Below are 15,381 nucleotides of genomic sequence, written 5' to 3'. Positions count from 1 at the left end.
GAGACAGAGATACAGGGACACCGGGGCACAGCGTCATGGGGCCACAGAAAGACAGAGACACAGGGACACTGGGGCACAGCGTCACGGGGCCACTGAAAGACAGAGACACAGAGACACTGGGGCACAGCGTCACGGGGCCACTGAAAGACAGAGACACAGGGACACTGGGGCACAGCGTCACGGGACCATTGAAAGACAGAGACACTGGGGCACAGCGTCACGGGGCCACTGAAAGACAGACACAGGGACACTGGGGCACAGCGTCATGGGGCCACTGAAAGACAGAGACACAGAGAGCTACTCGGGCGCAGCAACGTGGGCCACAGAACGAGACAGACGCAGGGATACCAGGACCACGGAGCCAGGGCCACGGGGCCCACAGAGACACAGGAACCAAGAGACCCAATGACCTTTGGCCATCACCCCAGGACGTGATTGGCCGGGCTCTGGCGCACATCGGCTCCTACGCGGAGCTGGACAACTCGCAGCAGGTGGTGGCCGTGGTGGACCCCGAGCTCTGCATCAACTGCGGGAAGTGCTACCTGACGTGCAACGACTCAGGATACCAGGTGCGTGGCAGTGCGCGTGTGTCCACGTGGTTTGTATTTTGATAATTGACGAGGCCTTAACGTGCACATAGCCTGGCACAAGCACCATGGTGACATCATTACCAGTTAGTGGCGAATGATGATTGTATGTAAAAAGTTGGCAGTCGAGGGGGGGGAGCGCACAGGTGGTGGGAGCGTGTCTGCCAGTCAACTCCATGGCAGCACCTGGGTCTGTCCCGTGGCCTCCTGCCAAACGGGCGTTCGACACTTCTGCGTGGCCTTAAAAGTGCACATCGCCTGGGACTCGTGCCGAGGTGAAGTCATCGCCACTCGGTGACGAATGGCGCTTGTTGTTGGCGTATGTAATCGCCTGTAAGCACACCCACGTGTGCGCATGGGTAGCGGTGGTGCAGCGGTTAGCGTGCCGCTCTACAAACTCCGGTTGATTCCCGCTCACGGTCACCGACACCGGTGACGATTAGCTGAACCGGTCCTGGGCTTCCCCTAGGTCTGGTCGGCCTCAAATGAGTACCTCGTGGTGGCGTGTGTAACCATCATCGCTGGGAGATAAAAGGCGGCCGGGCGTGGCGATGGGCCACCGCACGCCCTTGGGTGCTGCTACGCGCCAACAGCACCTGCCCCGACAGTCTGGTGAAGGCTATACGGGGGATCTTTGTGTGTGCGCGTGTGTGCGTGCAGGCGATAGAGTTTGGCGAGCACGACCACGTCCCGCTCGTGACCGATCGCTGCACGGGCTGCACGCTGTGTCTCAGCGTGTGCCCCATCCTCGACTGCATCACCATGGTGACCCGCCCCACGCCCTACGTCCCCCAGCGCGGCGTACCCGTCGTGGTGTGACAACACAACTACCACGTGCACTACGTGCACCACAACCACATACGCGGTCACCGCCACTACCAGTTGCATGCCTCATCACCACCACAACTACCGCCGATGATATCACCACCACAAATGACGCAATAACACGATCACCAGCACCGCTGCAAATGCCTGCGACCATCGCCGCTACACTCGAAGTTTTAGCCATGCTTTTAACTCTCTCGATGAAATGCGCAGTTGGGTATATTCTATGATTTAACCTTCAATAAAATGTATCTACACTTTTATAAATCTCTATACTGCGATGCGGCTGAATGATTTAGCGCGAGCCACGTGATGCGGGGGGTGGCGACAAGTGGCTTTCTTGTTGAATAAATTGGCCACGGCGTGGCGGCAGTGCCCTTGGGTGTCACCCCACGGTACCCACAGCAACCCGCAGAGAGGCACGGTACCCACGGCAACCCGCAGAGAGGCACGGTACCCATAGCAACCCACAGAGAATCTCGGTACCCACAGCAACCCAGAGAGGCACGGTACCCACGGCAACCCGCAGAGAAGCACGGTACCCACGGCAACCCACAGAGAAGCTCGGTACCCACGGCAACCCGCAGAGAGGCACGGTACCCACGGCAACCCACAGAGAATCTCGGTACCCACGGCAACCCACAGAGAGGCACGGTACCCACGGCAACCCGCAGAGAAGCACGGTACCCACGGCAACCCACAGAGAATCTCGGTACCCACGGCAACCCACAGAGAGGCACGGTACCCACGGCAATCCACAGGGAAGCACGGTACCCATGGCAACCCGCAGAGAAGCAGGATACCCACGGCAACACGTAGTGAGGGACGGTACCCATGGCAACATCTCTCCCCCCCCCACAGGGGCTGATTAACTACTGTGGATTGTCTGTCTATGAAAAAAGCAGCAGCAGCGGTGGCGGCCCTTCCAATGAGGATAGCACCCAATAGCAAACGCATTAAACGAAGAGCCATGATTAAGGGGTGGATTGAGTGGGTGGGAGGGTTGAGAGGGACGGATGATTGTTTAGAAGCGAGTAGGTGAATAAGTGAATGGGTAAAGTTGTTGGACGAAGAGTTGACGATTCGCGGACGAGTGACTTTTAAGTGGACGAGTGAGCGGGTGGGCGAGGTGGGTCCCCGATCGAGCGATGGTGGGAATCCAGCCCGCTGGCGAGCGAAGCGTGGAATAGCGGCAGTAGAGATCGGCGGCACCGTCACAATGAGCCAATATGGAATCGTGGAATTTCCGCCCCTGACTCAGGGGGCTGCGAATGGGAGATGGGAGCAAACACATCGATGCCCATCCGATTGGCAAAACCACTCTTCCCTTATTTAGGAAAACGCCAGCGCATGCCACAATATATGGGGGTGGGAGTCCAAAGTGTTTACGAATCGTTTCCTCACGATAAAAAAAATACATAAACACTGTTTGTAAGAGGAACGGTTTACACGTATAAAAATTTGTTTCCGAGAGAAGGATGTACATTTTTAAAATTGAGATTATTTTCAGGATTATTTGTACACAGCCCAAGTGCCGGGTTCCAGCGATACTCGGCTCTATATTTGGTGAGGATTCACTGCTCGTGATACGCTCGCCCACAGCGAGATCGTGGAGAGGGAGGCTGGAGGGGGGGGGGGTGAGGCAAAGGTGGGGGGGGGGGGTCAGAGGGGAGTTAACAAATTCTCTTTCACTCGAGTCCAGTGGGGCCAAGTTAGATTTCCACTGCTCCCACCAACACAGACACGGCTTTGGGGCTCGTGGGATGGAGCAAAGGATGTTGCAATTTTTCTTCTTGGTTCTTTCGGTAAAGTCACGTAGAAGGGAAATAATAAAATAGAAATAAAACATAATACAATTCTCACGACGTTTCGGCCACAACGCAAGCAGCCGTCCTCAGGTGTCTCCCCGACAGACCTGGTCTTCACCTAAGGACGGCTGCTTGCGTTGTGGCCGAAATGTCGTGAGAATTATTTTATTATGTTTTATTTTTATTATTTTAATACTTCCCTTCTACGTGACTTTACCGAAAGAACCAAGAAGATGAATCCCTGCAGTCCCGAAAGCTTTAAATCGAAAAATGTTGCAATTTGCCGAGTTTGGTGTCCTTCCCCTGCACCGCCGATTATCACGGTCGGCTACGTGCGGTGCGAAAGAAGTTCAACATACGGGTACACAGAACCATGCACGGGTACAAAGGGGGGCAGAGGCGGTTAGGAATGGAATTGGGGTGATGAATTTGGTTGGTGTTGTGGTTAGGGATGAGATGAAAAGAGGCGTTAGGGTTTGACGAGAAGCAGCGAGCCGCACAACATGACCACCCACTCATTTATACATAATATTTATAGAGCACTGAGTCAGCCTTGGATAATCATAACAATACTCATGATGATTTACAGCCCTTAACCCACGCCCGCATCAAGGCCTCCGCATGCAGCGTAACCGCACTGGTTAGTGTGGGTGGGTGAAGGGAGAGGGCCCAGGACCGGTTGTAATATTCACCGCCGCTGATATTAGCCTCGCGGTGGCTAGGAGATGTTATCTCCCTCGCCTGGTATACAGGAGGTCGTGGGCGCTATCCCGACCATGACGCCTGCTGCTGTATATGGGGACTTTGCATGTTCTCCCCGTGGTCGCATTCACTTTTCTCCGGGTCCTCCGGTTTTTCTCGCCACATTTAGAATCAATGTGCGTTTACAGTGTTTTGGCTAATGCTATACATTTCTACGTGATAAGCCACCACTTCGTTGAGCTATCATTTTTGATTGACAGGTCGCTGCTGAAAAAGAGCTGTATAGCCCAGTGGGTCGTACTTGGTAAAATAATAGTTTATCCGTATAGTCTTAGTGAACTCAGGTGGCAAGGTTCACAGCGCAGTGCACTAACCCACTGCACCTCTGCTGGCCTGTAAACAGCATGTGACTTTATTGACAAAGCATCAGAGGTCGCAAATGGCTTTTGATTCCTTATCCGTACCCGGCCACACCAGGGTCGCAAACGCGTACCCGTACCCTACCCGATACCCGGGGGTACCCGATTGCGACCTCTGGGATGAAGCCATGTTGCAGGCGCGGGTGGGTTTATTCTAGGAACTTGAATTGTGAGAAGAGACAAGATGTTGGGAAATGAGTGACAAACGGTTACTCACCAGTGACTCACGGCCTACCCGTACCCGTACCCGGCCGCACCAGGGTCACAAACGGCTACCCGTACCCTGCCGGGTACGGGTAGCCGGGTATCGGGTAGGGTACGGGTATCGGGTACCTGGTTGCGACCTCTGCAGAGCATGCCATTGGTGTGCCCGCGTCAGAGTACAATTCTCACATTTTCCGCCCGAGATTCTGTTAAAGTGTGGAGCGCCACACAGCAATAATCTGTAGCATTATTAGGTAATCGGCCTAAATAAAAAAAAAATACAAAACGACCCGAGATGTGCCCCAAGTCATATCAAGAAAGGCAACCATGTTTGGGCCGGCATAGTCCTTGGATGGGCGCGCACCACGCGGGCCGCTGGGCTCTGTGGTGGGAAGCGAAATTAACTGCTGTACCATACTTCTATGTTCCCACGCATATGCTCCCCGACTTCACCAAACCTGCAACAGACCACTCGATGTCAGGCGAGAGCCATCGGAGATACCAGAAGCCAGTCACACATATCTATGCAACTGCCCTATCCACATCAACTCCTCTCTCTCAGTATTCAAATCCCTCCTCAAACCCTCTCCCCCCACCTTCCAACCTCGGCCTTTCACACCGCACCGATGTTTTCTCTTTGTTAAGTTTTCCTCCATACCAACATTCATTTTTGGTGTCATGTCACGTGACGAAGAATCAATGTCGGGGGGATTGAGGCCTTCATCCAGCAGTGGATTGGCCACGGCTGGTGATGCCTGAGGTAGGACAAGATGATTGTTTATCGCAATCTCGCCCACTCAAGACTCGTCCAAGACCTCGTGAGATTAATAATAAGTTTATTTGTATTTGTATATACACATTTCTTCCAAGTGATTCGTTTACCTTGCCTGTACTCTGCACTCCTATATCGTGGGTTTTTGTGTTATTTGTTGTTGTTGTTGTAACATTCTTAGGCCGGAAATCTGTGAACACATTCCTGCGGAGGGAGCTGGTAGGAACGTTGGGTTGCTCGGTCAATGGCCTGCAGGGTCAACGGCGGCGTGGTGTATTCCGCAAATATTCCCGACTGTGAGGACGGGCACAAGCCGGCGTGAGTAGGTTAAACGTTGAGTTTTATAAGGGCACCACGGGGTGACCGGCCCCTCCCCACCCCCCCTCACCCAGCCCCCCCACCCAGCCCCCCCCACCCCACCCAGCCCTACCCACCCCCCACCCTCCCTACCCAGCCCTGCCCCACCCTCCCCACCCAGCCCCTCCCCACCCTCTCCACCCAGCCCTCCCATTTTTGGATGCACGACGGACGGACGGACGGACACAATAATCCCCTGTGGGCTGGTGGAACCAGGTGGGTTCCTACCAGTAAAAAAAAAAAGAGCTGAATACACCATCGGATTCAAACTGCAGTCTGAACAATATTGAGACGTTACAACAAACGCGACAAAGTCGAGACACGGGAACACAATTTAACCCCACTCGACTAAATCACAAGAGACATTTAAAAACCGCGGCGCTTTAACAATCGCGATTCGCGATCGTTGACGATGTAAACTGCAGCCAAAGTTTGAAAGCGCCTCAACAAAACTCCGCTCTGCCGCTCGCCACTCCGCAAGTCGAGCGCCGTGCAAGTCAACGGAGGCCTAAGCGGCGGCTGAGCGCTCGCCTCCGCCTCACCCCCCCGGGGGGTACCATCGTCCCGGACTCTCCCCTCGCTCGACTCGCCGCGTCTCCTCCACCCCCCCACCCCCTCGCCTGCCGGGGCCGCGTCCGTCGGTGAACGGGGAGGCCGAACGGAGTCCGTCTTGTCCATCGGGACCGTGTACTGGAGATTTGGGGCTGCACGAGCAGCCACGGTGACATGACGTCATCGCGCTTCAACGGTGACGTGACGTCAGCGCGCTTCAACGGTGACGTGACGTCAGCGCGCTTCAGCGGCGACGTGACGTCATCGCGCTTCAACGGTGATGTGACGTCAGCGCGCTTCAACGGTGATGTGACGTCAGCGCGCTTCAACGGTGATGTGACGTCAGCGCGCTTCAACGGTGATGTGACGTCAGCGCGCTTCAACGGTGATGTGACGTCAGCGCGCTTCAACGGTGACGTGACGTCAGCGCGCTTCAACGGTGACGTGACGTCATCGCGCTTCAACGGTGACGTGACGTCAGCGCGCTTCAACGGTGACGTGACGTCAGCGCGCTTCAACGGTGACGTGACGTCAGCGCGCTTCAACGGTGACGTGACGTCAGCGCGCTTCAACGGTGACGTGACGTCAGCGCGCTTCAGCGGCGACGTGACGTCATCGCGCGAGACCTCGTTACGCGTGCGGTCGCCGAAATTGTGATTTTTCCCGCGTGACGCCATCGCGCCACCACCGCTGCGTAATGACGTCGGCGATGTTAACCAATTGTGACGCCATAACAAAAAATATTTAAATTTTGATTTAAAGCTTTCGTGACTGCAGGGATTCATATTAATGAAATAATACAAATATAAAACAATATTTGTGTTTATATTTGTATTATTTTATTATTTCCCTTCTACGTCACTTTACCGAAAGAACCAAGAATATGAAAAAATATATATTTAAATTAATGAATAGGCGACGTTTCGGGCAATGAGCCTTGTGCATCAAAGCGCGTTGACGAGTGTGTTGACTTTGTTGTTGTTGTTGTTGCGATATTCCAAAGACCCATTATCCATCCGCCGCTGTGTATAACATTCGTGGACAATTGTCTGTGTGTCTCCGTTCCTCTTGTTTTTATGTTTTGTCTTTCTTTGGAATTTTCACACTTAAATTCTAACTTAGCAATCTTTGAAATACGTAATCGACCAGGCTATGCGTTAATTGTGTGTTGACCGAATCTCTGTGTCGTTTTACAAAATATTTCGAAACTTTGCTAGGTTATTTAATTTAGTGTGTTCTGTCTCCCTCTAAACCTGCTTACCTTACTCCCCTCCCTTCGTACTCATTGACATGTAAAAATGTTTACCTACCCCCTCCCTCTCTCTGCCTCCGCCCCCCTCTGTCTATTTAAGGCCACCCCACAGAGACGATCACCCCTCTCTGTACCTGGGTTGCTCTCTCTCTATGTATCTTGGTGATATCTGTCTGCTTATATGTCTGTCTGTAGTTTTCTGGTTAGATTCTATGTCGCTATTTCATTATACCTGATGATGATTGCTTGTGTTGCAATCGAAACGTCGTATGCTATTATTTAATTTATTATTTTATCTTTATACGTGACTTTACCGAAAAAACCAAATAATAATTCCTGCATTTTTTTCGATTTAAAGCTTTCGTGACTGCAGGGATTCATCTTCTTGGTTCTTTCGGTAAAGTCACGTAGAAGGGAAGTAATAAAATAATACAAATAAAACATAATAAAACAATTCTCACGACGTTTCGGCCACAACGCAAGCAGCCGTCCTCAGGTGAAAACCAGGTCTGTCGAGGCGACAGAGTCTGAATGAAACAGCACACGGGCTTAGAGCATATATATAAGCTGGGCGCATTGACAAAGGAATTTGCATATCAACAGGAATTTAGCATATTTATGGGAAATGCAGGAATGTAATTAGTACTGCATATGCATGTGCATTATGCAGGATTAACAGCATCAGTTACTGCAGCAACTGCTGCAGCAGCAGTAACTGCAGCTCCCTTTGATGCTGTTAATCCTGCATAATGCACATGCATATGCAGTACTAATTACATTCCTGCATTTCCCATAAATATGCTAAATTCCTGTTGATATGCAAATTCCTTTGTCAATGCGCCCAGCTTATATATATGCTCTAAGCCCGTGTGCTGTTTCATTCAGACTCTGTCGCCTCGACGGACCTGGTTTTCACCTGAGGACGGCTGCTTGCGTTGTGGCCGAAACGTCGTGAGAATTGTTTTATTATGTTTTATTTTTATTATTTTATTACTTCCCTTCTACGTGACTTTACCGAAAGAACCAAGAAGAATAATTCCTGCAGTCACGAAAGCTCCAAAATTAAGATTCGTGGACAAGATCGACGCAAAGAATGTTCGTGCAGTGTGAATAAGAGCGTTAGAGCTCGTCGGATTCCTCCAGTACAAATGAATATTCTGATTCTGTCGAGATTTCTCACGCGACGAGATTTTGTTTTTTAAAGCTCTAATTGCTGTTTACACGATACGGTGATAATTGTTTTTTTTACCCTTTAATCTGGCAACAAAACTGACACCTTTTTTACGAGGAGTCATGTTTGCATAGACCACAATACCTGCAGTCATAATGCAAACAAAAAACACACAACTCTGATAATGTATGCACTGTCCTTGAAGTTGATTGGTCCACACCCGAGACAGCTTCCTTAGAGCCTGGAGGGACGTTATCCACCACGTGGTCTGTCAGCTGTTCGCGCGTGGGGGGGACTATCCACCACGTGATCTGTCAGCTGTTCGCCCGTGGGGGGGACTATCCACCACGTGGTCTGTCAGCTGTTCGCGCGTGGGGGGGGGGGACTATCCACCACGTGGCCTGTCAGCTGTTGGCGCGTGGGGGGGGGCTATCCCCCACGTGGCCTGTCAGCTGTTCGCGCGTGGGGGGGGACTATCCACCACGTGGCCTGTCAGCTGTTCGCGCGTGGGGGGGGGACTATCCACCACGTGGTCTGTCAGCTGTTCGCGCGTGGGCGGGAGGACACGTTTTCGACCACGTGGTCTGTCAGCTGTTCGCCCGTGGGGGGGACTATCCACCACGTGGTCTGTCAGCTGTTCGCCCGTGGGGGGACTATCCACCACGTGGTCTGTCAGCTGTTCGCGCGTGGGGGGGGACTATCCACCACGTGGTCTGTCAGCTGTTCGCGCGTGGGGGGGAGGACACGTTTTCGACCACGTGGTCTGTCAGCTGTTCGCCCGTGGGGGGGACTATCCACCACGTGGTCTGTCAGCTGTTCGCGCGTGGGGGGGGGACTATCCACCACGTGGTCTGTCAGCTGTTCGCGCGTGGTGGGGGCGTTATCCAAAGCACGATCCAGACTCAACATCTGCTTCGCATTGGGAGATCCGATGGCATTTGGCGAACTCCGAAAGGCCTGCCCAGAGGGAAAACGACAGGGGGCACTGTTTCCTCACCTCACTCACCACGGTCCATCACCTCACCACCACCACCACCCATGGTCTATCCACTGCTACCGCTCCTCACCAGAGTGCAAGCCCTCACTCCTCGCCACCACCATCATCATCATCATCATCCATGGTCTATCCACTGCTACTCTTTCCTTGCCAGAGTACAACCTGAGAATTGTTTTTTACCCTTTAATCTGGCAACAAAACTGACACATTTTTACGAGGAGTCATGTTTGCATAGACCACAATACCTGCAGTCATAATGCAAAAAAAAAACCACAACTCTGATAATGTATGTGCACTGTCCTTGAAGTTGATTGGTCCACACCCGAGACAGCTTACCCTAGAGCCTCGTCTCACATTGTGGTCTATGCAAACATGACTCCTCGTAAAAAAGGTGTCAGTTTTGTTGCCAGATTAAAGGGTAAAAAACCAATTATCATATATTTTACTGGCAAATGAGGTACCAATGGTGTAAAGGGTCCAACCTCTCACCGGGGTCATGTCCCTCACCTCTCAACACCAGCGTTCAATTCCTCTCCCTCTCTTCATCGTAATGGTCACCATCAACAACCATGGTCTATCTACTGCTCCCCTACCCACTCTGATGGGGGTACACTCTCCACAGGGCTTCATTCCAAATGCCCCCCAAGCCACCCCCTCCCTCGAAATTGCGAAATGATGATGAGGTGGTGATGGTGCCCCATAAGGAAACCAACAACGCCGAACGCATTAGACACGCACGGAGAACACACGCACAGAGAGCACATACACGGGGGACGCAGAGTACACACACAGAGAACACACAGAACCCAGACATAACACGCAGAGAGAACACACACACAGAGAACACACACCGAACACATACAACTAACACGCAGAGAGAGAACACACACACACAGAGAACACAGTACACGCAGAGAGAACACACACAGAACACAGACACATAACACGCAGAGAGAGAACACACACACACAGAGAGAGAACACACGCACAGAGAACACACGGGGGACACAGAGTACACACGCAGAGAACACACAGAACACAGACACATAACACGCTGAGATAGAACACACACAGAACACAGACACATAACACGCAGAGAGAACACACACACACAGAGAACACACAGAACACATACACATAACACGCAGAGAGAGAACACACACACAGAGAACACAGAACACGCAGAGAACACACACAGAACACAGACACATAACACGCAGAGAGAACACACACACACACAGAGAACACACAGAACATAGACACATAACACGCAGAGAGAGAACACACACACAGAGAACACAGAACACGCAGAGAACACACACAGAACACAGACACATAACACGCAGAGAGAACACACGCACAGAGAGCATACACGGGGGACGCAGAGTACACACGCAGAGAATACACACAGAACACAGACACATAACACGCAGAGAGAGAACACACACACACAGAGAACACAGAACACGCAGAGAGTACACACACAGAACACGTACTGAAAACACACACAGAACACACACACAGAACACACACACAGCACACACACACAGAACACACAGAACGCACACACATAACACGCAAAGAGAGAACACACACACACAGAACACACACACAGAGCACACACAGAACACACACACACAGAACACAGACACTTAACATGCAGAGAGAGAACACACACACACAGATAACACGCAGAGCACACACACACACAGACACATAACACGCAGAGAGAACACACACACAGAACACAGACACATAACACACACAGAGAACACATAGAACACACAGAACACATAACACGCAGAGAGAACACACAGTACACACACACAGAACACAGCATACACACAGAGCACACACAGAGAATACATGCGTACACGCAAGGCACACACACACACTGAACGCACACACACACAGAATGCACACACACACACACAGGCATTACGCTCACACACACACAGAACGCACACACACACAGACAGAACACACACACAGGCAGAACGCACACACACACACACACACCGCACACACACACCGCACGCACGCACACACACACACCGCACGCCCTGAGGTTTCGAGTCGGTCCCCCACAGAGCTCCGATTGTCCCACAGGGGTCTAAAGGGTCCCACAGAGGTCAGGTTCCCGATGGGAGACCCCCGGTGGTTTCGTTGTTGCACAAGGGCAGCACGGGATAAACACAAACACACACAAGAACATACACACGCGGCGTGTACGACTTACTAAACACACACAAAGACAAACCTTGTCGTCCTAACAGGCTGCTGGGGCAAGTGCTGTTAGCGAGTAGCAGCACTGCCTATGAAGGATACAAAGACAAAGATCCCCCGTGTAGCCTCTAACAGACTGCTGGGGCAAGTGATGTTAGCGAGTAGCAGCAGCGCCTATGAAGGATACAAAGACAAAGATCTCCCGTGTAGCCTCTAACAGACTGCTGGGGCAAGTGCTGTTAGCGAGTAGCACCTATGAAGGCCGGCACGGTGGCACACGGCGCACGGCGTCGATGTTTACACACTGCACGATATACGCGTTTTAGGCTGAGTCGACCTAGGTAGCACGGGAACCGATTGAGATATTCGTCACTGATGTTGGCCGTGAGCGGAAAATCGAGCTTACGCACAAATATCCCCAATATAGCCTGAACAGACTGTAGGAGCATTACATGCGCACACACACACACACGTAGCCTTGCATAGAGACGTGAAGACTTACAAAGAGACCCACAGACTTAGGGCATTTTCCATGAGTCACAAGGACTCTGCACCGCAGCCTCATTCGACTTTGGACTCGGGTTACCACCCCCAGCCCCCCCGTACCCCCACGGCCCCCCACACACCCCAGCCCCCCACACACCCCAGCCTCCCACACACCCCCAGCCCCCCACACACCCCCAACCTCCCACACACCCCAGCACCCCACACACCCCCAGCCCCCCACACACCCCCAGCCACCAGACCCACACACCCCAACCCCCCACACACCCCCACACCCCTCCCCCCCAGCCTCCCACACACCCCCAGCCCCCCACACACCCCAGCCCCCCACACACCCCAGCCCCCCACACACCCCAGCCCCCCACACACCCCCCAGCCCCCCACACACCCCAACCCCACCACCACATCGCCCAGAACCCCGTTACCAAATTTCGACTCGACTTGCTTCCATGTGGATCTGAGCCCGAATTCTCGAATTCCCTGGGCACAATCTCACTCGGTGGTAGTCACATTATGGACCGTCTCCTGCATTCCCAACATTATGATTTCAGGTCAAGCGGAAGTAAATTGATAAACAATGTCAGACGGAGGGATTTATGTTTGGTTGCGAAGCTGTGGGAAATTAAACCCTTCCCCCCGCCGTAATTTAACATTTGGTCGTGTTGTGTAATATATATTTGTGTTTTACGTTTAATTCCGTCAGCAAACCGGACTGGACCTGACCTTTATCCCGTCCGAGTATTTCTGGGAAAAAGCCCCGCGTGTGGAAATCGTTCTGGGAAATAGAGGGTCCCACCAAAATATATCCCCGCCATTAAAACCACTAAAACAATCTGGAAATGCCACATTTGGTTTATTTTTTGTTGTTTAAATACTTAAAAAACCAACCCGACTCGAGATGCCCTGCAGTCTTTGAGTCGACCGTCCGTGGTCAATACTTGGGTGACAGACTAGCTCACGCACTCCATAGAGATGGTCTTAAAAGTAAATCCGCGCCTGTAGCCGGAGACCCCCATTCGCTCCGTACGAAGATCCGTGGACTCGCTCGAACTGCGCTTGCCATTAAACCGGATTGTGAGGTTCGGCAGCAATTGGCAAATGACTCACACAGAGGCTCCTGGAAACGTACGGACACCCCCAGACACACAGACACACTCCCACTCACACAGACACACAGACACACACACACAGACACACACACACAGACATACACACCCCCAGACACACACACACAGACACACACACAGACACACACACACACAGACACATACACACAGACACACACACCCCCAGACACACACACAAACACACACAGACACACACACAGACACACACACACAGACACACACACCCCCAGACACACACACACACACACCCCCAGACACACAAACACACACAAACACACACAAACACACACGCCACGTGAACGATTTATCCATGTGTTTCTCGTTTATTTCACAGTTGATGTAGCCCACTTGCTGTCATTTAACAGCACAAGGGAGGAGGGCACATTCGTGTTACGCGCGGACACACCCACGACAAAGATCCCCCATATAGCGTTTGCAGGCGGATGGGGCAAGTGCTGTTAGCGAGTAGCAGCACCGACGAAGCGCGGCGCACGGGGGGGTGGGTGGCCAGCACCACAACAAAGACAAAGCTCCCCCGTATAGCCTTAACGGACTGTTGGGGCAAGGGCTGTTAGCGGGCACCTATGAAGGCCGGCACCACGCCCCGTTGACTTTGTCTCCCCAGTGGCGATGTTTACTACACACCGCACCAGGTACTCATTTTACGCAGAGTAGACCTATGGGAGACCCAGGACCGGTTCAGATAATCGTCACCGGTGTTGGCGTCCGTGAGCGGGATTCGAACTCGGGTCGCCGGGTTCGTAGAACAGCGTAGCGCTAACCGCTGCGCCACCGCTCCCCGCCCCTCCCCCCGTACACATATGCACAGACACGCAGCACCACAGACACACACACGTGCGCAAGTTACACATCGGCACCCTGAAAACACAACTCCCACCGTCATCGCCTTCATATATCTCCCAGGTCTCCAGCAAGCTCTGCGGAACGACGCGGTGACCAGCTCATGGCACACAACAACAACACGCCAACAACAACCCAACAACAACCCAACAACAACACAACAACAACAAAAACTGCCGTCGCGAAAGTGGCAACAAGGAAGGAAGGAAGGGGACACCACCGTCACGAGTTACGATCAAACATCGTCACAAAACACAACAACAACACAACAACAACAATACAACAACAAAGAAATAAAACACGACAGAGTTATGAACGACGCACAGGATGCACGCGCACACAGAAAAAAACCTCGCTCGTCGTGGCAGGAACCGTCAACAGTTCCCGGGGAGCTGCAACTTGTTGCAGGGAGCTGGCAACTTGTTGCAGGGGACTGGCAACTTTTTGCAGGGAGCTGGCAACTTGTTGCAGGGAGCTGGCAACTTGTTACAGGGGACTGGCAACTTGTTGCAGGGAGCTGGCAACTTGTTGCAGGGGAATGACAACTTGTTGCAGGGAGCTGGCAACTTGTTACAGGGGACTGGCAACTTGTTGCAGGGAGCTGGCAACTTGTTGCAGGGAGCTGGCAACTTGTTGCAGGGAGCTGGCAACTTGTTACAGGGGCCTGGCAACTTGTTGCAGGGAGCTGGCAACTTGTTGCAAGGGACTGACAACTTGTTGCAGGGAGCTGGCAACTTGTTGCAGGGGACTGGCAACTTGTTGTAGGGAGCTGGCAACTTGTTACAGGGGACTGGCAACTTGTTGTAGGGAGCTGGCAACTTGTTACAGGGGCCTGGCAACTTGTTGCAGGGAGCTGGCAACTTGTTGCAAGGGACTGACAACTTGTTGCAGGGAGCTGGCAACTTGTTGCAGGGGACTGGCAACTTGTTGTAGGGAGCTGGCAACTTGTTACAGGGGACTGGCAACTTGTTGCAGGGAGCTGGCAACTTGTTGTAGGGAGCTGGCAACTTGTTACAG

At 52.4% G+C, this 15,381-nt stretch overlaps 1 protein-coding gene across 5 annotated transcripts in view; it reads left to right on the top strand.

Moving 5' to 3' along the window:
- Positions 1-1,683, top strand: part of LOC133346384 (dihydropyrimidine dehydrogenase [NADP(+)]-like) — a 46,334-nt gene extending 44,651 nt beyond the window's left edge. For all 5 annotated transcript variants that reach the window (XM_061557903.1, XM_061557901.1, XM_061557900.1 and 2 more), the window contains 2 exons: positions 429-569; positions 1,248-1,683. In XM_061557903.1, the coding sequence (XP_061413887.1) occupies positions 429-569; positions 1,248-1,406 (300 nt within the window). In that variant the 3' untranslated portion in view covers positions 1,407-1,683. The remainder of the gene's footprint in view (positions 1-428; positions 570-1,247) is intronic.
- The last annotated feature ends 13,698 nt before the right edge of the window (positions 1,684-15,381 follow it).

Source organism: Lethenteron reissneri, chromosome 24 (genome assembly GCF_015708825.2).
Source record: "Lethenteron reissneri isolate LAM-NWPU_2019-01 chromosome 24, ASM1570882v1, whole genome shotgun sequence".
Lineage (NCBI taxonomy): Eukaryota > Metazoa > Chordata > Hyperoartia > Petromyzontiformes > Petromyzontidae > Lethenteron > Lethenteron reissneri.
This window is presented reverse-complemented; position numbering and strand designations above follow the sequence as displayed.